The sequence below is a fragment of the Protopterus annectens genome, chromosome 7.part0 (assembly GCF_019279795.1).
Source record: "Protopterus annectens isolate FY-2018-M chromosome 7.part0, PAN1.0, whole genome shotgun sequence".
NCBI lineage: Eukaryota > Metazoa > Chordata > Ceratodontiformes > Protopteridae > Protopterus > Protopterus annectens.
In genome coordinates, this window is record NC_056739.1 from 450,541,800 (window position 1) to 450,565,463 (window position 23,664).

Sequence of the window (23,664 nt, forward strand, 5' to 3'; positions counted from 1 at the left end):
GTGTGAAGAATTATGTAATGTGAACCAGGAATGTGATTTTAAAAACAGAGAGAATCAGAGAGCATTTTTGTCTTGACCATCCAACTAACCAGCACTGTCTTGCTCTGTATGTAAGTTTATCTTAGACTTGTGTTTTCTCTTAGAAATAGCTAGAAACTATAAAGATTAGACTGTTTTTCTGTGATGTCAGAACTGTACTACTGAATTATTTTAAGTTTTTCTCTGTGATCTCTGAACTCTTGACTAGCACTGTGTAGTAAAAAGTATTGTCTTGCGTTTTGACTATTTTTTATTAAATATTTTTAAACCCTTTCAACTGTGGCTGTTTTTGTAGAGATAATTTAAGCTCTTTAGAGTACTTGCATGCCTTTGGTAAAACTATACAAAGCCACTTCAATAGCTTTAGCCCTGGGCTATACCACCAATTGGATAACAACATTGCACAGTAATAACTGGACACCCTTTTAATGGCCTTTGAGTAGCTAATAAATATTAGTGGGTGGTGGCAGCTGGTACTACTGTATAGTCTGCGAAAAAGGGGCACAGCTGGAGAACCTGTGCCAGCCTTCCCCAGGAGTGTCTGTGTGGTTGTATAAACTCTTCTCAACGTGTGTGTGTGTGTGTGTGTGTGTGTGTGTGTGTGTCAGCTACTTGGGCAGGGACACGAAGCACTGGTTGGGCAGAGAGAGTGCTGGAGGTTTTAGCTTGCCCACTAGGCTGAGATCTGGAACCTATAGCTGTGCCAGTGGGGAATCTTATTGGGGACCTGGAGAGCAAGGGAGCGACCAGACCCGGACTGACTGTGATCTCTGTGTACTGTTAAGGGAAATTGCACTTTACTGTGTGTATTTGTTATAATTTCCTCCTATATGAGACGCCCCTCACTGGTGTTAGTGGTGAGGATTGAGGCTCCCTGATTGATGGGCCAGGGTACGGGCGTCACACCACAATTAACAGAACATGCTAAAGGGATTGGTTCATCTCCCAAAGACTGCCCATACTCTGGAATAAGCTTCCCATTCTTGTCAAGCAGTGCACCTCGCTGGCCATCTTCAAGAGAAATCTTGATGAGTTGATGGGTAACAGAAATTAACCCCAGGGATCACTCCAGTTGCCCTACTGGTTAGGGGCACTGTGAACTAACATTGGGTGCCATGGTGCATGGGCAATTTTTTTGGGCTAGGCTTGTAAAGGCTCCAGGGCCATTAGCCTAGTACACACCTATGAACCAACTGAAATAAATTACTAATTCTGCATAAAAATAATAAAAAGAAATAGTCCAAAACAGAAGTAAAACCTGTGACAAAAATTAAACACAGTTTTATAACAATAAAAGCACTAAGTCTCAAATTTAAGTGCATTAACTGACCAGAAACAATAAAAAATCCAGTAAGGAATAATGTAAAAAAAATCTCATGAGGAAACTGAAAACAGAAACTCCACAAAAAGAAAAATTAAGCACTACAGGAAGAGATGGTCACATTAAGCAAAACCATCACCAAAATGCTTACACTTACGAATACATTTAATGTTCACTAAGCATATAATCAGTCAAATCAACGGACAAAATGATGAGGGAACACTATCACTTGCATGTATGTTTCAGATCTTGAAATTGCCAACGCCACCAAAATGATTCTTATGAATATATTTGAAACTGTGCTACCCGGAGGAAGTACATAGGTTTATGAAGTACTCTGCTACTGATATGTTACCATGTTCATTTGGATTCACTCACCTGATAGAACTCCGTCAAGGTACTGTGTACAAATAGCAGCTTTCTATAAACTGGATTGTGCAACAGCACATATTAGCAACTGTTTATAATCCACACTGTGCATCAACACATAAAAGTTTGGCAAAAGAGAGAATTTAAATGATTAGTCAATGATGTTCGGACCATAATTCCGCACAATTAAAAAGTTCTAACCGTTAGTTAAAATAGTCGGAGGTACTATTTTACATTAAAATAAACTATAAAACATATAATTACCAAAAATAAATGACTAAATGTAAAATTCTTACTGTAAAGAAATACAGATGCTTATTCTGTAAGTGTCATAAGATATTTGATGCGTGCATGGAACATGTATTATTACATGCCCAGGGATTGAGAGGCAACAGTCCAAACCCCTGGGCGTGCAGTAATATCTGTACCATTGTACACCCCTTTCTGGAGTTTGTGCCTTACTCCGGACTCCGTGATCAGGAACGTTTGGATACAAAAAGTAATCAGTAAGCCCTTTCTCAGATATGTTGTTCACGCTATACTTTTATTCTGTTTTGTACTAGCAAATTCGCTTTGCTTTCCAGTTTAGGCACCTTCCATGCAAAGTCCGTTGTCCCCCTATTGTTGATTATTATTGCGTGTTCATGTTTTCGAAAACATCCCGAATACAGGCATATTGTAGAGTGAATTATATTCCCATTTGCCCCAGGATGTGCGAGCGGTACTGCACTCAGCTGGTGTCACTTCCAAGATTAAGCCTGCGGATGTCTTCTCGTGTCCTCGTGACCCTAAATAGGAGAAACAACCCTGCGCCAGAAAATATGACAGAATGGATCCCATAACGTTCTGCATTCATGTTTCTTTAATGTGAGTGGGTCCACTCCCAACTATAAAGGCAGAAAACTTAAGCAGTTACACAAGGGGTATAAATAATACAATAGCATGTGGAAACAAATATTCCCATTATATAGTGTCAACGTTACAAAATTTAAAAGGGAAAAAAATATACTTTAACAAACAGTAAGCTTCCACTACCACACCCCGCTGCCTAGTAACCAACAGCTGAAGCTGAACCTTACTCAGGCCACACTGCCGTAAAGAAGTGTGTCGCATGCCACATACATGTGTAAAGAAACAGGGACTGCTTTACTGGGTTTCATGCAGCGCCTCCCGATCATATTTTTCAAATATGCCAATCGTTTTTTCCGTAATAGTTGCATTTAGGGTGAAGAAGCTGTTGTCAACTCGTTACTTAGAATCGCAAAACTATCCCCTTTCCACGCTGCCGTAAATCAGTAAGTTGGGGAGGGGGTTTCGGGTTTCTCAGGGCCGTAATGCGGCGCGTCCCGTTTGTCGGGCCGATGATACCTGCTGGTGTGAACTGGTGACAGGTGCGGTGAAAGGGTGGTGGTGTGCAAGACCCTGGGGAGGTGGACTGCTGGGCTAGAAATGGCAGGTGCGGAGTTGCATCCTCGCACCGGTAAGTTGATCACCCTGTCAAATGGGAACCGGACGGCAAAACGGAACCAGCCGGTGCAGGAGTTCAACCATGGTGTGGTGCTGAGCCGTGAGCCATTGCGAGACGGAGACACGTTTACCGTGCGCATTGACAGGAAGGTAAGAGTCAAGATGGAGGGGGGAGAGCAGTGAGTTGATAGCTGGTGAGGAGTATACACCTGACAGGCAGGGCAGAGGGTAAATAATGCCAAAGGGACTTCAAAATAGAACGCGAGAAGTGGGACGTGTAGAAGGAAAGTATCAGAATGGGACTGTGGGAACTAGGGAGAGTATTTTTCCTGGGATATTGACTGTAGGAAGAGAAATGATGGTTTGATTGACAGTGATGAAAAGGCAACAGGAGTTTTTAGACTTTGACATTAGAATGTGAATTGAAAAAAGGAACGTGGGTATGTATGTCTGTGTGTTTGGGGGTGTGATGTAGCTTGGGGTATTGTTTTAAGAGAGGAAGGTTCAAGATCAGTTTTGAGGAAATCAATGGATATAGGATTGTGAGTTTAGTAATGGGATGTTGTGGAGGTCAGGAATTAATTCTGAAGTTTCTGCTAGGAGGAAATTGTGGTCCACAAAGAGTTGACAGCAACAACGGGGAAAGGGCTGTAGGGCAATATCTAGGAACTTGTATTTTGATATGTGCTGGAAAATGATACACTCTTAGCACCGTTTAGGAACGGGTCTACTTCAAAACATTGAAATTTCATAACGTTGAGACCAAAACATTGAAATCCCAAAACTCTGAAAACCACAAACAATGAAAAGTCAGAACATTGAAAGTGTGCTTCATAACATTGGAAACTACAACGCACATGTAAATAACATCCCCTTCACCTATAACAACACCTAACACACTTTTTATTACATTTCAATGGGGGGGTCCCCCGTAAATTAAGTATACCAACTCCAAGATCGCACTACAGTGGAAAAAAGTTAATTTCCTAACCTCATTTTATCGCAATCACCATACACTGATGTTAGGAAATTAACTTTTTTCCACTATAGTGCAATCTTGGAATTGGTATATTTCATTTACGAGGGGTGTACCACATGGGGGGGGGGGCTTGCCCCCCTTCATAAACATAGTAGAAAGTGTGTTAGGTATTTTTATAGGTGGAGGGGATCTTATTTACATGTATGATGTAGTTTTCAATGTTATGAAGCTACGTTTCAATGTTCTGAAGTTTCATTGTTTTGGGTTTTCAGTGTTCTGAATTTCAATGTTTTGGTCTCAATGTTATGAATCTCAACATTATGAGATTTCAGTGTTTTGAAGTAGATCCCTAGGAACATGGTTATACTTCATAGGAGAAAAAGAAACGAGGTAGTTTTTGACTGAGCCAAATATAATTATATGCTTGCCAATAAGACATTATTAAAGATTTGCAAATGTATGGCTGTATTTGCAGAATTACAGTAATAGTCATCCATCTTTTCACCCTTTCCCCTTTTTGCACTTTGGGTTGGGGTGTCACTTCAACAATGAACATCATCTAGAACCAAGATTCACACCACCGGTTGGCTATATGGTGACAGGATATTATAAACATAGTCTTGACAGGATATTATAAACAGTCTTTCCACTCTTGAGACTGGAATATATATTAGTAGTAGTCTTTAAGTTGAAGTAAGTTACATTTTTATTCACTCTTTAAGTATTGGGAATATACCTTAGCTTGGAATTGATTCCTGTGTTGTATAGTAATCATTTTTGGCCCAGTAACCGAAGTATGACATTAGAGTGGTAATTTACCATTTAGACTGTTATTGTGAGCAACAGTGCTAAAGTACCTCTTTCTAGGAGAATTCAACCTGGGTATGTTGAACTGACAACAAAATTATAGGGGGCAAGCGAATTGAGGAATTAGGAAAAAGACCAAAGAAGAGGAGGAAGAAGAAGTTTTAGAAGTGATGGCTTGAAAGATGAGATGTATAATTTGTGAGTCAGAGTACAACACTGAATTCATGGAATCATTTTTATATTAATTCTGGAGTACAGACCTCTAAAAGAAACACATTTTGTTTACTGTAATGCAGATTATACAAGTAGAATGCTAAAGAAAACTACAATACAAGTAAAAAAATACAATAAACAAATGTAATAAAGAATGAGTTACGAATAAAATACATTTAAGTACAAAAGTTTTTAATGTATACAGATAATCAGAGGACAACGATTAGGGTTTAATCAGAGGACAACGATTAGGGTTTAAAATCTTGTCTGCAGTCCTTTTTTGGTTGTTAGCCAGATTTGCAGTTTCAGACTTTATGTTAGCATACCAGGTTTTCTTTGTCTGAAGTTCAGCTAATTGGAAGATGTTTTATAATAAAAGTATAGGCTTTTGTTCTTAATGATCTGTATATTTTTATTTACTCATTTCAGATTTTCTATTGTGTCTGTGTAATTGTTGGATTCTTGAGTGTGGTGCAACATTGATAGTGTAGTCTTGCTTAGTGAATTAGGGTAATTTTTTGGAAGGTTTTGCCTGGGCTTCTTGTAACCCTGAAATAACAGCTGACCTAGTTGGTATGAAAGCCTAACATCCTTTTTGTAGACATAAAAAAATTAGATATTTATTGTCTCAGACCTCTTCTGTTTACACTTAAAGAAAATACCACAAATCAGATCATTGTCATAGTTTAACATGTATTTTAATATGTTCTCATTTATGCTTCATACTACTTTCACTTTCTTGGGGGGGGTGAATTATAGTCTGGTTGATAATTGTGATCTCCACAGGTAAATTGGAGATTTTTCTGGCTTTGTTCATTTTTAAGCATGTCACCTTTAAGTCCAACTTACCTCAGATTGTTTGATGAATGCTTTCACTCTTGCCTGCTCCTAGGTGGTGCATTATGGACCCCTACATGAGGTATGCCTCTACCTTCAAAGAATTAACCTTGTAGTTTCTACTTGGATTGTCCATCAGAAAGACTAGTAAGGTGCAGCTTGTCATCATATGTTAACTGAAGGTGCTGGATCTTTCCAAGATTTTTTTCTAAGACATATCACTTGTGTATGCATGCTGCCTTATACATCCTTTGCCATCCTTTTACTATTGTTTGAAGTCCACCCACTTGCAGCCCAGTCTATGTCAAGGAGCAGTTAAAGTAACACCACCTTATTCTGTTACTGCCACCTTCATCTGGGTCATGACTGATAAGGGTCCATGGACCAGCCCACCTATCTGATTACAGAGTTAAATAGATAAAACCAGAAAAATAGGTGTGGACCTGTTGGGTTTTCGATCCTGAGTGATGCCTGCCCGGAGGGAAAGAATAACCAATTTTACAAAGCCTTTCACTCTTGATCCTAAACGGTGAACAGATTTCCACGTGTAGTCGGTGGTGGAGCTAGCTCTAAAAAGAGCTGTTTTAGCCCTGTGGACAGCTGGAGCTCTATATAGAGCTGTTACAGATCTCTATGAGCTCTGAGAAGAGCTGTTTTGTGTTTAGAATGCCCTTTCGGGCAGATGCGGTAGTTCTAAAAAGAACTGTTTTGTTTGGTTCACCGAAGCTGTGTCTGTGCCTCCGGCTGGTCTTACCGAAGCTGATACAGATTTCTCTGCGCTCTGAGAAGGGCCGATTTGTGTTTTGAATGCCCGTTCGGGTGTTGGTGGTAGCTCTAATAAGAACGTTTTTGTTTTATTCTTCAATGTGTCTCCGGCTGCTCTTACCAGAGCTTTTACAGATCTCTGTGAGCTCTGAGAAGAGCTGTTTGGTGTACTGTGAGCTCTGAGAAGAGCTGTTTGGTGTAAGGTGCAGATCCACGTGAGCTCTGAAAAGAGCTGTTTTGTGTATGGACACAATGGTCTCTGGGAAGAGCTGCTGTTGAGTCCTTCGGTGTTCCGCGGTGGTGTCGATCTCCATTGTCCTTCTTCTTGAACAAATCTTCAGTTCTTTTGCTTTGTGTGAGTCCTAAAAAGGACTATTTGTGCGCTCCCCAAGCGCTGGTCAGAATGACCTGAGAGCTGTTGCTGTGCTGCTTTTATGCTACTGTGGAGGGGGCGTGGCTGAGAATGTCCAATGAGAAGTGACTAGTTGGGGGTGTGGCCCTAGTAGGCCTACAAGGTGAAGACGGACCTGGTTGGAAGCATCTCATTCCTCTTATTTAGTTCCTTTTTATTAACCAGCTACTTGTTCATATGTGCCATTCCTAACCTCTAGCAATGCGTTGGAGCCTTTTGCTTTGTCACGATTATACCTATGTTTGAAAAAACTGTACCAAAACTTATATTTAAATATAACCAAAAAATAAAAATTAAAATTAAATTTAAAATTAAAATTGAACTGTAAAACTCTGGGGTTACTGACTTTAGTTCAAAGGACAACGGAGATCAACACCACCGCGGAACACCGAAGGACACAACAGCAGCTCTTCCCAGAGCCCATTGTGTCCATACACAAAACAGCTCTTCTCAGAGCTCACGTGGATCTGCACCTTACACCAAACAGCTCTTCTCAGAGCTCACAGAGATCTGTAAAAGCTCTGGTAAGAGCAACCGGAGACGCATTGAAGAATAAAAGAAAAAAGCTCTTATTAGAGCTACCACCAACACCCGAACGAGCATTCAAAACACAAATCGGCCCTTCTCAGAGCTCACAGAAATCTGTATCAGCTTCGGTAACTTTTTTTTTTGCGCAACTGTAGGATAATATGGTATGTCTCTTTAAGAGTAGATTTAGTGAAGTGATGTGTCATGTGATTGCCATAACATTTCACGGGCTTTTAGCATTCTCATTTTGAGGTTTCAAGAGTTTATGACAGAGTAAGAAAGTTGCATTTATCTATTTATTTATAATCCCAAAGATGAATGAATTGTGGATGCTCACTTGGCGATTTTCAGAGAAAGAAGAAAACAAAGAAAGTTAATTTCCATTGTATGATATTACTGGACTGTCATGACCATTGAGTAATATAAATAAAATATTTTTCTTGCATTATGAGAAAGGGAATGCAGAAAAAAATCAATTTTTTTCATATTTTGACAGTATCAACAGAAAATTACTCTTTATTTTTCAGATTACTCATTTTTAAATTTCATATCTTATTATGCTAAGGAAGCAATTTTTTTGAGTGTTTCTCATGAAAAAAACTCTGAACCACCATTCTGTTTTTGCAATAATGTAAACCCATATTTTCCCTAAGAACAAATTCACTACAACACTTGGTCTTTGAATCCTCATGGTAACTTGTCTGAAAACTGAAAGCTTTGGATCTAAAACTTTAAGCTGCATCTCACCGGTGCTGAAATTACCAAAAAAAAAAATTGGTTTGCAATATTCCAACAAATCACAAGTAAGCAAGCAGTAAAACTTTTTTATTTTGTATTTGAAGTTGAAAGTGTTAAAGTTAGCAGTCATTAAATATAAATTTTAAGTCTTGTTTTGAGACTAAGACAATGTTGCCATTTGTAATGCATTTATTTGTTGCAGAGAATTAAAGGGTAGGGGCTGAAAAAAACTTTCAGTGCTTAAATAACTTGGTTAAAGACAGCAAAAGACTGAATTTGGTGAATGTATGATTTAATGATAAGACAATTCTGCAATATTAAGAACAGAGTAACAAATGGCTAGAATGTTGTGAGAATCAGAATTGATGTTGGAGGTATGCTTATGCTTCATTATAGTTATGACTGGTGATAATGTAAAAATAAGTAGGTAGGAAAAATTTAAAATAAAAATAAAAGCGATAATTAGGAAGCCATGAGATTCCTAACTGGGTTTGAGAAGCAGCTATGCCATGCAGATAAAAATAGCATCTTTGACTACAAGGTGTGGCTTCAGGAACGAGGAAATGCACTATAAATTAATTAAATATGTAGTTAGGGTGGTAAAAACATTTTGCAAAAGTATAAAAGAAACAAAATTGTTTCAAAAGATGTGCATATTATTGAGTATAAAGAGTAAAAGGAAGATGGCATGTGTGGTACAGTAATAATAATAATTAATTAATACCAATATCCATTTGTTAACCATGTCGTCCCACAGTCCCTTTTCATGAGTAACCTGGGAACAGTGTCTAGTTAAGTGACTTGCTCAAGGTCAGAAAGTAGGCAAATGAGGTCTGAGGAAATCAAATCTTGTATCACAGGAACTGTAGCTCACAGCCTTAATCCTCTCCACCAACTACCGAAAATGGAGTGTAGTACATGACACAAGAGCACTGAGTGGTCATTGATCTGAAAAGCTTAAAATTCAGGACAGAAGGGTTATAATTTTGGTAGATTAAGGAGGGCAAGACGAGCTAGATCGGGAGAGAATTTGAAGCTGCCCATCTAATTATCTAAGTTTACCTTGAAAGTGGCAAGGGTGCTACTCTGTTTGATATGTAGTGGAAGTTTCCTTCAAAGATGGGGAATATCTTGAGATATGAATCTATCACAACAGTGTGTCTTATTTATTTGTCTGCTGAGAAAAGTTGTTGTTTTAACAGAGTATTTTATGTACCATTAGTTCTGTGAGGGAATAGGAGATCAAATATGGTTGGATATTTCATGACACAAAAGGCTAGGCCTAGATCTCCATCGAGGAGTCTGTAAGGGGTCTACTTCTAAATTTCGAACTTTCCAAACATCGACTTTCGTATGGTCGTAACAATAAGATTGAAGTTTTGAAACTTTGAAATTTAATTTTTTTTTTTTACATTTTTGCAGGGGGCAGGCCCCCTGCACCCCCCACACCCCCTGGTAATTAAATATACCAACCCCGAGATCACACTACAGCGAGGAAAACTGTAAATATGCTATTCTGTGCTGTACGTCAATCTCCATTTAAATGATTTGAAGTATCAAAGCTCCGTTCTTATGGTCTCGACCATAAGAAAGTCAACGTTTTGAAAGTTCGAAATTTAGAAGTAGACCCATCTGTAAGAGACGTAAGTACAGAAAAAGTATTTCTTGATAACTAAGATTTTTGCGGTCACTGATTCTTGTTAATTATGAATCTCTGAGGTCTCAAGTTGTGTGATATGTTTAGATAAATACATGCCAAAAGGTGCATTGTATTCAATAATGGGCCTGATAAGATAGAGTAATGAAAAAGTAAGACTTCTTGGATGTAGTAGAGATGACTTTGGAAATTAGATGGGTCAGAGAAAAAACTATAAGCTACTGTGGAGACGTGATAATCAAATGATAAGGAATTATCAACAAGAGTACCCAGATCCCTTACAACCGTGATTGATTGAAGGGTTCTATCTCCTATATCATCTTCTTCTTTCAGCTGTTCCCATTAGGGGTCGCCACAGTGGATCATCTGTTTCCATTTCTTTCTGTCCCCTGCATCTTGCTGTGTCACACCAACCACCTGCATGTCCTCTCTCACCACATCCATAAACCTTATGTTAGGCCTTCCTGTTTTCCTCTTACCTGGCAGCTCCATATGCAATCTTTCCTCTTACCTGGCAGCTCCATATGCAATCTCACCTCTATGGATTTGTCTCCAAACCATCCTCCCTGAGCTGACCCTCTAATATACCGATTCCTAATCCTGTCCATCCTTGTCACACCCAATGCAAAAGCTGTGCTGTGACTCCTGTCTTTTTGTCAATGCCACGATCTATAAAATAGTGGTCTCACTACCCTCTTGTAGGCCTTCCCTTTCCGTCTTACTGGTATCCATCTGTCACAAATCACTTCTGACATTCTTCTCCACCCACTCCATCCTGCCTACTCTCTTGTTCACCTCTCTTCCACACTCACCATTACTCTGAACTGTTGATCTCAAGTATTTAAACTCATCCGCCTTCGCCAACTCTGTTCCCTGCATCCTCCCAATTCATCTGTCCTCCTTCTCATTCACACGCACATACATTTGAACAAACTCAGAAAAAGCACTAGGAAAAAAAAAAAAGAAAACGCATTTATTAGAAAAAAAATCATTGCTTGATGCATACTGGTGCAGTTTAGTTTCCTTGTGGAGAACAGGAAAACAACAATAATACACTTCTGAAGGTGGATGGGGCATCTTGCTGATGCCAACCCCTTGTGAAAAGTGAGGGTCTGTTCAGTTCTAATCTCTGTTACTTTATTCCACAGGGTGGTACTGGCAGTGCACAGGGGACAAGGGGAATATGGGAAGAAAGGAAACACTCCTTTGCAGCAGTTTTGACTGTGCACTGGGGTCCTCTATCATCTCACTGGCCCGGATTGAGAATAGCCAGGGAGGAGAAGATAGAGTCCTGTTGATCCAGTGGACAAGAGAGGAGCTGGGAACAGCTGATAGTCAGCAGCAGTCAGCCAAAAAGAAAGTCATATTGGGCAGCTGGCACCAAAAACTGTATTGCACAAAGGTATAAGGCATATTGCCCATGCCAAGATGGACTTTTGTGCATGCAAATGTGTATGTTTAAATTGAAAGAATTGAAAATTGCAAACTCATATGAGAGAAGTTATGCTAAGATACACAAATTGTGCTTAGAAATTATTAAATGTAAGCATTGCTTACTGGCTGAAGATGTCTGCACAGATAAGAGAAACTGATTCAGAGATATGAAGTCTGTAAGGAGTACCATAATCAGAATGCAAAAGAAGAACTGATGTTGCATAGTATACTTCCATGGAGCTAAATCAGTATACATTTATTCCATTACCAAGAAAGTTATTGCTAGCTGTGTCTTAGCTGTTATTCCAGGTTCGTAGAGGTCATATAGTTGAAAGTTGCTACAAGAACCAAGATAACAAAATGTTTTCAAGAGTATCTTTTTCAGGGTATGAAAAGAAGTGTGCATGTCAGTAAGAAGTTGTTACTTGTCAGTTGTAGAATGTAGAAATAGACATCTCCATGTAATATGCTTATGTCCAAGAAGTATGCTCATCTCCAGCACAGTTGTTTACGGAAGGACAATTGATAAGCAAGATAACTGCTTTTACTACCACCAAAAGTAGTATGCGAGAGTGTGTTTATTTATTTATTTTTTCTGGTTAATGTATTACCTGTCTTTAGTTTGAGAGCTATCACAGTCTGGCTGTTATCTGCACATATTTGAAGATTTTTCTCCATATTCTGTCCGTAACCAAACCCCAGTGGAGGACATATTCTCTTACAGATGTGAGGCCTGCTGTGATTTTTGTATGTGTGCATGCTTGCTGTTGCACACACCCTGTTAAGTTTACAACCACAATCACAGTTTGGCAGAATGAAGTATGTCTCCAGCCAATGCCCTGTATTTTCTGTATCTCTGTCTCCAATATATGCTGGTATTGCAGTGGTTTTGCCTGCTTCCTTTCCCTAGATTGGCTAAGCTGTTGGCTGCTGACTGCCATCTTCCTTTGAGAAGACTGGAGGTAGAATTCTAACTCTGTACTCTTGTTTTGTGTGGAACCGTTTAGGATTAACAAAGGAGTTTTGTGATTTTTGCAGTAGTATCACTTGATTTTGTTGCTTTTCACATTTCAGATATTTTTATGTTTTGTCGTGAGAAACACTCGGTTACCTCATAATTGCCAAGTTGAATCTAAGTCTGTTTCCCTATTTTCTTTTTAATATTTGCTTTAAGGTAGTGGTGCATAAAACTGTTGTGGTGCATTTGGAAGGCATGTATAGGCAGTTGTAGATGATATATTTTAGCTCGTGATCAGAGAGATCAGGGAGTTTGAAGGAGCAGTGCTGTTGTCAAGTTTTATTTGTCCATAACAGCAACGCTAGTGGAATTGCATTCAAAACGACTGGTGTACACTGCTGTATTTTTGAATGCAATCATCCTGTTGCAAGTCCTTATCCTTACAGTGAAAAAATAGAACCAGTACTTGTAATCATTAGAGACCTGTTTAACCTTGTACATTTTAATGACATTTATCTTAGCATTCTCATCCCTGATGTTGTTAATAAAAGTATTACAAACTTCTTAAAATCTTTACAATGAAAAAAACGGTACTTTTCCGTTAAACCCCTACCACTTGCCGCTGGTCACTGACCTACAATCGGAGTTAAAAGGAAGACTGAATCACCACTTTGGTGTAATTTATGTTACAGTGAGTACATTCCCAATGCCAAAAAATTTGGGTACTTTCACAGTCTGCCTTGTCCAATGTCAATTTCATTGTATTGCTTAGTGTATGGCAACTTTGGATGATTAGACATGTAACTGTGACTGTTGCTTTGATTGTATGTTTTATACCTCCCCCGATGTTAGCATTGCAACGGCAATGCTCTTAAAACACTTTCACTGCACTCTGTAAGATGTGTACAGTTCCAAGTCATGCATTGTAAACACTGTTGGTTTGGCAAGTTTTTTTTTTAAGATAAGAGTACAGATGCCTATTTCCGACATTTCCCCTCCTACTTGCAGTCACTGAATGTAGTACATATTGTGTGCAGTTTTATGTTAGTACATAGCAGTTCTCACATGTAATTGGACTTTTTTTTCTTAACTATTCTGCGTAGTTCTTTGCCTGTAGAAAGGGCACGTTGCAAGGTGTATAGTCCAGAAATAGAAACATGCCAGATGTAAACAAGACCTTATAACATACCCTTTTCACAACAGTTGTACAGTCTGACTCTTGGTTTGATCGTGGGTTTTACATGTACTCATTCACAACACATTCCGCGAACACAAAAATCTGGTTGCGATAATACATAAGCAACAGGATAATTTCTAACTATATGTTGTTGTGGCTTGAATATGTACTATTTCTGATTTTAACTTTTGTCCCACACATGCATACCTGTCTCAGATGTCTCTCTGCTTTTAACTCGGATTTTATAGTGAAGAAATATGCCAGATCCAGACCAGCGGCAAGTGGTAGGGGTTTAATGGAAAAGTACCTAAAAAACTTTCTTCAGGTTTGTATGCTTTGTGCACTTTCACTGTTTCTTCTCTACATATTCAAGTTTTTTTTTTGTGGCAGATTCCAGAGGCCTCCTAGTGTGAAAAAGAAAATGGAAGTAAAGGACCTGGGCATAGATATTTCAATGTAAACTTCACAGCAAATGCTGTCATGCTTATCAGCACCATATGTACTCTGTGCTTGTCTTTTGCATATGTCGGTCAACACGTAAGGGATCCTTTTCACATTGCCTTATGCATCCTTTGTTAGAAATCGTCTTCCAAAATACTGTACTGCATCAAAGTCCTTTAGTCCCGTTATCTTGCTGTTTATGGAATCATAGTCAAACCCATGGTCCCCTAAGGGATCCTCCTGTTGTACAGCCTGCAGGTATCATGTTAAGGTGTCATGAGTACTCGCTCATTATCCCTTAGGGGAGACCTGATTTACAGGAAAATCAAAATACTTGCAGAGAAAAATCAGGCAGGTCTTATAGTATTTATCCAGTAGTACATCTGAGGGTTGCTACCTCTAACTCACTATCATTGTCATACAAATAGCATTGTGTTTTGATAATAGTGCTATTAGTAACTTAAAAATGCAGTTGTCAGAAAAACTCTTCAGCAGCCCTGTTTTCTTATTTTAATAAGAAAACAAAATTTTCAACAACCGGTATTTTACCATACAAAACTCACCAATAGTTCTGTTTTGTACTTCAGTCTTTTGTATAGTCTGAAGTAAGTATAAAATATAACCGTTGGTGAATTTTGTGAGGTAAAATACCTGTTGCTGAAAATTTCAGTCTTAGGCTGGCAACTCGACACCATAAAAAAACTACTGACAATCAAGCTGCGGATTGGTGATCTGCTGTGGCAACCCCTAACCGGGGAAAAGCCAAAAGACATTGCTTTCAGTCTTTTGTATAGTGCAGTTTCAGTACCAGGCATTTGAAAACATTGGTAAGTAACCAGTAAAAAATACTATAAGGCATGACTAAATAACGATGATGCTGATTTTTGTCCCGTTATCTCCCACAGATTTTATCTTCTACAGTAACAGAATTTTGCTAGTGAAATTGGATGATTCTGTCCTGCAGTCCCTTCACCAGAATCGTTCTTCTGTTGTCAGCACTCCTCATCCTGCATTCAGGAAAACACTTGCACAGACCTTGTTTCAGGCTTTGTCAGACCATGGTGTCATCTCTGTTATGTTCTCTACTAGTGTAAAACTGCTAACTCCGGCCAAAGCTTTTGCTGGATTTGTGAGCAGTCTTGCACTATCTGTAAACATCATTTTTTTCTTGTCAGCATTTCCACATTGCTTCAGAAAAGTGCTTATTGATGAGTGATTTGCTTAGAATAATAATTATGGTAAAAAAGAAAGTTCTTTCTTCCTTCTTGCATTTCTTTCCTGCTAATTAACTGTTAATGCAGCACCTCCTTCTCGTACCAGGATTCAGATTAAATTAATATGCGGTCATCTTCCAGACTTTTCTAAAACTGGCTAAGGAAGTAAATAGGCCTTTTCAGTGAGTTTTCACCAAAAAACATGTCCATGTCACCATTTTCTCCTTTACGTGTAACACGTTTTAAGTCCTTCTCTCTGTTTTCTTTTGTACAGCTTGACCAGTTTATGATTGACTGATAAACTTGTGTTAGGATCCAAAAACTGATCTTTCTTTGCTCAGTTTTTCTGTGGCAAAGTCAAGATGGCATCAGATTGTCTGCAGAGTTTTACACCCTTTCCATCCACACCCAACTGTACATGAACTTGCCGCATTTACTCAAAATTTTCTTGATCTCCAGCAGGACCACTTTAAATGATAACTTCACCAGCACACCCAGAGCATTCGTTCTACCTAAATTCATCTTTCTACTCTACATTTGAAATCTTGCATTTTGCCATGCTGACCCTTTAAGTTGAAGGTAAGGGTTTTGGCTAAGGTTAATTAGAGTAAAACATAACTTTTATTTCAAATTTTGGTGTGTTTGACTGAGCAAATCTTGCATATACAGAACTAACCACTTAGTAAACTGCCTATGTTTGATTTTCACTTGTAAAAACTATGAATTTTAGTAAGTGACTGGAGAAGACACTTGACTACATCAAGAACCAAAAAAAAAATCTCACTTCAAGGGAAAAAGTATTTTGAAGTGGGCCAAAAATCTGTACTATTTGAATAAATGAAAACTAAAAACTGAGAAATTGAATTTGAGCTTGGACAAAACAACGGTACTATGACAAATTTAATTCACAAGTTGTTTAGCGCTTTCATAAAACACCACTTTGATTTCTTCAGGACTTGTTTATCAACAGACAGCACATCTGTTATGAATGCAGTTGTACTACATCACATCAACTCCTAACTTGTAGTGATATTCTTTGCCTGAGTTTGGTTAACAGACTTAACTGTTGATGCTGTGTTACAGCAAGACATCTGCTCTGTCAGTGCTGGTCATTCCAATTCTGCATTTCCCTTGTCCAGTTTACTGTTTGGATCTGGGGATGCCGGTTTTCCATCTGACTGAATGTTTGTTTAGTCAGCAGGCTTGGGAGGAGGAAAGAGGAGGCAGTTCCGTGTTACAGATACTACCCAGAGGAATGTGCAGCATGTTAACTTTTTTCTCATGCTTGCTGGCTATGCCTTGCAGTAAACATAGTGAGGGGATCACTTAACTTCTTTCTTTGGTGATGTTTCTCAAATGCCCTGCCTGCCACATCTGAAAGAAAACCCTTTTCTTTCATTGGCCCCAATCTTCATCTGGAACTGTGACATCTGGCTGCATTAGTCCCCCCCCCCAAAAGACACAAGCAGGTAAGTGGCTCTTTATTCTCTTCCACCTCATTGGAATCCAGATTGACAGGGTCAGAGTTGGAGCTTTATTCCTATCCACGATGCAGCCAACTAAGACAGTTGATATTCACCACACAGAGGAGAATAAAGCTCCTTTTGTTTGACCAAATAGAGGTGATGTTAAAGCATTATAATGAGGAGGAGAAAGGTTGCTAGGCAGAAGCAATGTGGTGGTGTTTTTTTTACCAGGAATACGTTTTGTTGCTCTTCAGTTTGGGTTGGTGTCAGTCTTTAAGGCAGCTTAGATTAGAGTGATGCCATTACGTTTTTTCATTTATGAAGAGCAGAATAACCCATCTGGGTCTGTATTTCTGTGGGCAAAGTAATAATAGGAAGAGACTTCACCAGAATTCATCCACTTTTCTATGATAGGTGTAATGTGTGGCTTGTGGAAGTTGGTCTTGTATTTCGATGAGACATGAGTACAAGAATGGTAAAGACCCTGGTAGGATGACTAATCATGTCAGAAGATTGATTAGGAGTCTTTTAGTTGCTGTACTATTTGGGCAGGTCTTGCAGTACCCCAAATGTCTTTTCTTTCCAGGGCATCCTTTTTAACACTGGATGGTCACTGACTTTCACCTTAGTCACAAAATGTATCAGTGGAGATTGTGAATGTTAACACTCAACCACTTAAATTTATTTTAAATTTCATTACTGTGACCTTATTAGAGTTTAACTTGCAACAGTGACTTGAGTGGTTACAGGAATGGAATTATACAGAAGATATGAAGAGCCAGAAAACAGACACAGGTGGCACTAAAGTTTAGAGAAGAGAGGATCTTGCAAACTATGATAGCATATCTAAAATGGGGACACTCAGTAAAGGTGGGGGCAGAAGGTATAGAAATAAGGTAGGTTTATAGAAGGAAAAAAAAAAACACCGCACCAGAACAATAACATAATTGTTTTTCCTTAAAATTTATCTTTGTTATCCGCTGGTAAAATTTTCCCTATCTAATAACTTGTTTTTTCTGTCAAGTGTATTTCATTGCACTTCGTCTTTACCTTCTGTCAGTACACCACTCATCAATGTATTCTTACTGCCATTGTTGGTAGGCCTTTTCCTACCCCTGTGTCTGTAAGGGTGTTAGTCCTTTCCTCGTTCTGTTTATATATAAAAAAAAAAAATCTTTGCCAGCCTTTTTTTCTCTCTTTAGAGGCAGTGTTTACTTTGCTATTGTTAGAGTAGATACCTGATTGTTTAACCTGTGGCTGTGTCAGAAAAAGGGTTTAAATAATGTGCAAACTGTGGGCACAAATGCCTTTTACTGATGCTCACTCCCTATGCGTTTACTATTTTGGGGGCTGAACACTTGGATTAGGAATGTGATGTTTGCAATGGGTTCAACCCAAGAGCCTTAACCGAACGACAAAATAAATTAATATTGAAAGGCCTTTTGCCAAATACCTTTTGTCAGTCCATCGCTGGAGTTCAGTCTCCAATAGCTAAGTCCAGTGACCCATCAGAAAGGTCCAGGTCTTCTGATTCTACTTCTTCCACTTCGTCTCAGCCGAAGAAAAAGAAAACTAAATCAGATCCAGCATCACCCTGTGATCCGGCTGTCCTTGGATCCGATGAAGTGCCTGGCAGGTTCCTCCTCTGATCCGAAGAAATGTACTATGGATCCGAAGTCTCTGCCTAGGACTGTATATTCACCCTCAGTAGACCCAGTACTGTCTAGGGTGTCCTCCCCTTTTCTTGAGTGGTACTCTAGGCCTCCTTCATTAGTGTCCTTTCGTTCCTCCAGAAGCATCACAGAGGCCAGTGTGGAAAGGATGGTGAGGAGATTGGTCATGGAGAAATTTCAAAAGGGAGTCTTCACAGTTCCTACTCCCTTGGGTCTGGAACGTCGTCCATTGACTACTTATAATAATATTCAACACGGTCTATGGTAGCATCACTTTCCCTTTTGAGAGTACAAACAATAAAAAATTAGGTCAAGAAAATAATTTTCAGTACCAAAATGTCAGCCCACTTGATTCTACAAACCCTGGGATCAATGTCAGCATCAATAGTCTTGGTTCCTTTAGCAAGATATCACATGAGAGTTCTGCAGTGGATGCTACTATCACAATGGTCAGTTTGCACTTAACCTATCTTGATGAAAAAAAAAATAACTCTGGTATGCAAGCGGTATCTTTCCTGGTGGTTGGAGTCCCAACAATTGTTGCTAGGCTGTGTCCCTTCATTCTCCCTCAGTCCAAGGCCACAGTGACCATGGATGCTTCCCAGATTAGGTGGGTGGGGGGTTCTGGGGAAGACTGTCCAAGGCTCTTGGTCCCCCAACAAGGCCAACTTGCATATCAGTGTTCTGGAAATGAGAGTGGTGCTTTTGACATTACAAGCATTGCAAAACTCTCTCCCTCTCTGAACGATTGCGATCCAAACAGACAACATGTCAGTAGTTTGGTACATAAACTAGGAGGAACCAGATCTTAACCCTTGTGTTGAGAAGCCCTGAAGATTTGGCAGTGGGCTGTTTCTTCCAACCGCTTTCTAATTGCAACTCATATTCCAGGAAGTCCAGCGTGATAGCAGACAATCTGAGCAGGTCCATCTTACTATCTCACGAGTGGTCTCACAGCAACAAAGTGATGGACATGATTTTCCATCAGTGGGGCTAGCCTTGCTGCACTCTATTTGCATCGCCCCTAAACAAAAGTGCAGCCGCTTCTTTGCCCTAATCCCCCCTCCGGAAGAGTCACCGAGGGATGCTGTACTCCTTGATTGGCCTCCGGATCTTCTATACTCTTATCCCCTTACTCATTTAATTCCCAAATTCCTCCAGAAAGCAGACCGGTTGAAGAGCAGAGTCATCCTCATTTCACCTTAGTGGCCTTGACAAATTTTGGTTCCCCTTCCTTTGGTGTTATCCTCTGTACCCACCTTGGATTCTGGATCCAACTCCGACTTCAGACCTTCTGTCTTGCCCAACAGGCATAATTCACCCAGACATCTCAAACCTCAAGCTGGCTGCGTGGTTTCTCCAATTCCATTAAGAACCAGGCAACCTATGCTGTCTTCGTCTGTACGTTCCATTCTGTTATCATCCAAGAAGCCCTCTACAAGGAAATTCTACAGAAGTAAATGGAGAAGATTTGTTTGTTGGGCAGAGCAGAAGTAGAATCCTTCTCAGCTCCAATACATTCTGTTCTTGAATTTTTAGCGAGTTCATTTAAGGAGGGTGCTAGTTCATTGACTATCAAAGTCCAGCTTGCAGCCATTTCAAATTTCCATGTGGGGTTTCAGAATTCTTCCCTGGCTTCCTCTAAACTATGCGAAGTATTTTGGAAAGGTACTGTTCTACTTAGACCTCTTACAAAGATCTTGTACCACCATGGGATTTAAATTTGGTACTGCAAGCCTTGACACAGTCCCCCTTTGAATCTGCAGCTAAATGTGATCTAAAATTCTTAACCTGGAAGACTGCCTTTTTAGTTGAGATTACATCTGCTTGAAGAATTTCAGAACTTCAAGCATTATCTTCTAAGCCTCCGTATTTAGTTTTCCACTAGGATAGGGTCACCTTATGTACCAATGCTTCCTTCCTACTTAAGGTGGTGTCAGAATCCAGCATTAACCAAGCCATTAACCTGCCAGTATTCTTCCCAAACTTGGCGAGTAAAAGAGAGAATATACTGCTTGCACTTGCTGGATGTTCATAGGCAATTGCTCTTCTGCCTGCACAGAAAAAAACAAATTAGAAAGACAGACCAGCTCTTCGTTTCGCTCATCTTGTGATGTGCAAAGAAGTCAGCCACAAAGTAACTATAACCAGATGGTTGACAGATTGCGTCTCATTTGTCTATAGTTGAATCTCACTCTACCAAAACCAGTAAAGGCTCATTCAACTAGATCTATGGCTACTTCCACTGTGTTCCAGTCTAGAGCATCCATGGACGGTATTTGTGCAGCTGCTATTTGGTCAAATCCTCATACCTTTATTACTCCATTACAAACTTGATCTGATTTTGAGGGGAAGAGTGGCCTTTGGCTCAACTGTACTCATTCTTTTTTTTCTTGTACAGTAATTGTGTTTTATTTATTGCATACTAAAATTAATATATTCTCATTCAAGTGCAATTCTAATCACTTCCTTAATGTGCAATATCACCCAATCTCATCTTGTGTACTTTCTTTTAATGTGTTATCATCTAGTAATCAGTGTTGTTCATTGTATATAAATAGTGTACAAGCATATACGTCAGCTACTTAGACATTTACTTTTGTACTATAGTTTGTTTTTTTTAATACCTAACATGTTTTGTCTTTTTGTGTTTGTTTTTTCTTGTAAAAGAGCTGACACTCTAAATTTCTTTTAAGTAGCACTTGTTTCCTAAATGACAATACATTTTTCTTTTGAATCTTTAAATATCGTTTCTTAGAGTCCACCCAGGAATTTAGGTAGCTGGGGACTCTGTCCCATACACTGAGGAAAGAATGAAAGTTGACGTCAGATAAAGAAATTATTTACTTACTATAACGTTCCATCTGTGTTGTCCATTTTCATTCTTCAACTCCACACCCTCCATCCCCCTCCATTTCTCTCAAAGCAACTTCTGGAGGAATGTCATCTTTAAAGACACCATATGTCCCTTGTGTTGAACTCCAGATGTTCTTCGTGTTTCACTGTTGCAATCATCACCTGTGGGGTTATCCCTGCTGTGGTATCCCTCGGGCGGCCCGAATACCAGAGTTAATGTTTTTCTGCGTCAGCTGCTGTCGCTTGCTGCCTGACGTCAGGTCGTCAGTGCTATAAAGGAAGGCAGACGATGCCATTACATCAGTCTTTCTTGCCATGGAGCCCGTAGCAGAATCAGTTCGAAAGTGTGCCGGTCGGTCCCTACCAGAGTTTGAATTACAGTTGAAAACATTTAAAGCTGAGTACCCTGTTGGGGATCCTTTTTTTCTTGCACTAACTGATGTCCGAAAAAGTTAACAGTTGTCTCGCCTGTGGAAAGCAAATACCACACCAAGACTTCCATTCATATTGCATCACTTGTTTAGGCCCAGACCACAACATCCCCCATTTCCAGTTCTGTGCCCTCTTTAACGAGAACCATTCATTGTAGAGCTCTTATTGTAGCCAGGTATTTTCATCTTCCCTCTTCGCTTTCCGAAATGGCGTCCATCAGCCAACAATCCGTAGACATTCTGAAAAAAACGAGGATAAAGACAGTGACAGACCACACAAGGCTAAGCCTTCTGATGACTGTACCGCTAAGCAAGGTCGTCTGTTCTCCGGAGTTCAGTGACGCTCCTTCGCATCCCCTGATGCCCGATATCTTTGCAGGCCTCTACTGAGACCCTTTTGGAGTCTGGTATGCCACAGAAATCTTCATCTTCTGAGCCTTTGGTTGACTCTGCCTTGGTTGGGTCCGGAGCCTTGACTCAGGCACTGGCTTCCGAGGAGGTTTTTCACACTACCGAATCTAGACAAAAAACACTGTCTTTTCCTCCGACTACCGTTTCTCTCAGACCGATGGATACTGTTAGGCCTAGAAGCAAGGCCACTACTAGGATAGCCACCATTTTACTCCTGCTCCACCACCCCAAGCCCAAATGCTTAAAATGGCAGAGGATCTTATCACTCTTATCAGGGGTAGTCAGACCACACCTTCTAAAAGGAAAATAAACCTTTCTCCTGAAATACTGAACAGGATTCTGAGGAGTCTTATTATTCAGATTTTGAAGAGGAACAGCAACCTCTGACTCCGTATGAGGATTCAGATGCAGAGGAATACATTCCTTCTGCCTCCCCACCAGAAGATCTTTCCTTTGGGAAACCCTTCATACCCTCAGGGAACATTTCCACTGGGAATCCAAGGACTTCCCTCTGTCTAAGAAAAGACTAAGAGAGTTTCTAGACCTGCCCCAGCACAGAGTCTTGGCCATCCCTCCAATCTTAGAGATGGTTGATGATGTCTTCCATGAATCCAGCTTAACTCCTGACGCCCTCCAACCTGTTTCCAGAAAACCTAAACGGTATTACAGAGTACCGGATTCTCACAAATACCTGTACAGAAATCCTGCTGCAGACCTGGAGGTCATTACACAGGGACCAAAAGGAGCTAAGGCTAGTTCTGCAAAGAATCCTATTCTTTCTGACAAGGACTCCAGAGCTCTGGACAGATGGGGTAAAAAGTATACACCTCTGCAACCTTCGCTATTGGAGAACTCAACTGTCAGTTCCACATTGTTAAAATATCAACAACACACTTTGGAACTATTAAAACAAAAGATTTCAACCTTTCCTGACTGTGCCAATTCGAAAGAGTTAGCAGATTTACTGCACTCTACTTGCCAAGTGGCTAAACACTCATTACACTGTGGATATGATGCCCGAGAAACCTCAAGCAGGGCAGCAGTGTCAGGATCTGTCATTAGGAGATATGCATGGTTGAAGGAACAGCCTCTCCCTGATCATGTCAAATCTAAATTACTTGATGCACCCTTGGATAAGGACTGCTTGTTTGGAGTAAAAGCAGAAGAGGTGCTTAAAAAGATGAAAGACACAGCAAAATCTATGCAAACAGTAAAAGATTTCCTTCACGTACAACCTCCTAGGTTCAACAGGAAATTTCCCTCAAAACACAGGTCCTTTCCTGCACCTAGCAGACAGGGGCAAGGTAAGCCCCGCAGGGACAGACCACCCAGACTCCTAACCCAGGAACAGCAGAGAACCAAACAGTGGGTCACTTCCACTCCAAAGGCAGGGAGTTCTAAGCTATCCCTCTATGGCAAAAACTCTCAATGACTCCCTCTCCCCCTCTGCCCTCTTTTCACTTATCAGAAA

General features: G+C 39.9%; 1 protein-coding gene across 1 annotated transcript in view; it reads left to right on the forward strand.

Annotated features, from left to right (window-relative positions):
* Positions 1-2,172: 2,172 nt before the first annotated feature.
* Positions 2,173-23,664, forward strand: part of NEURL4 (neuralized E3 ubiquitin protein ligase 4) — a 1,403,612-nt gene continuing 1,382,120 nt past the window's right edge. Inside the window, exon 1 of the mRNA XM_044076219.1 lies at positions 2,173-3,346. Coding sequence (XP_043932154.1) covers positions 3,179-3,346 — 168 coding nt within the window. The 5' untranslated portion in view covers positions 2,173-3,178. The remainder of the gene's footprint in view (positions 3,347-23,664) is intronic.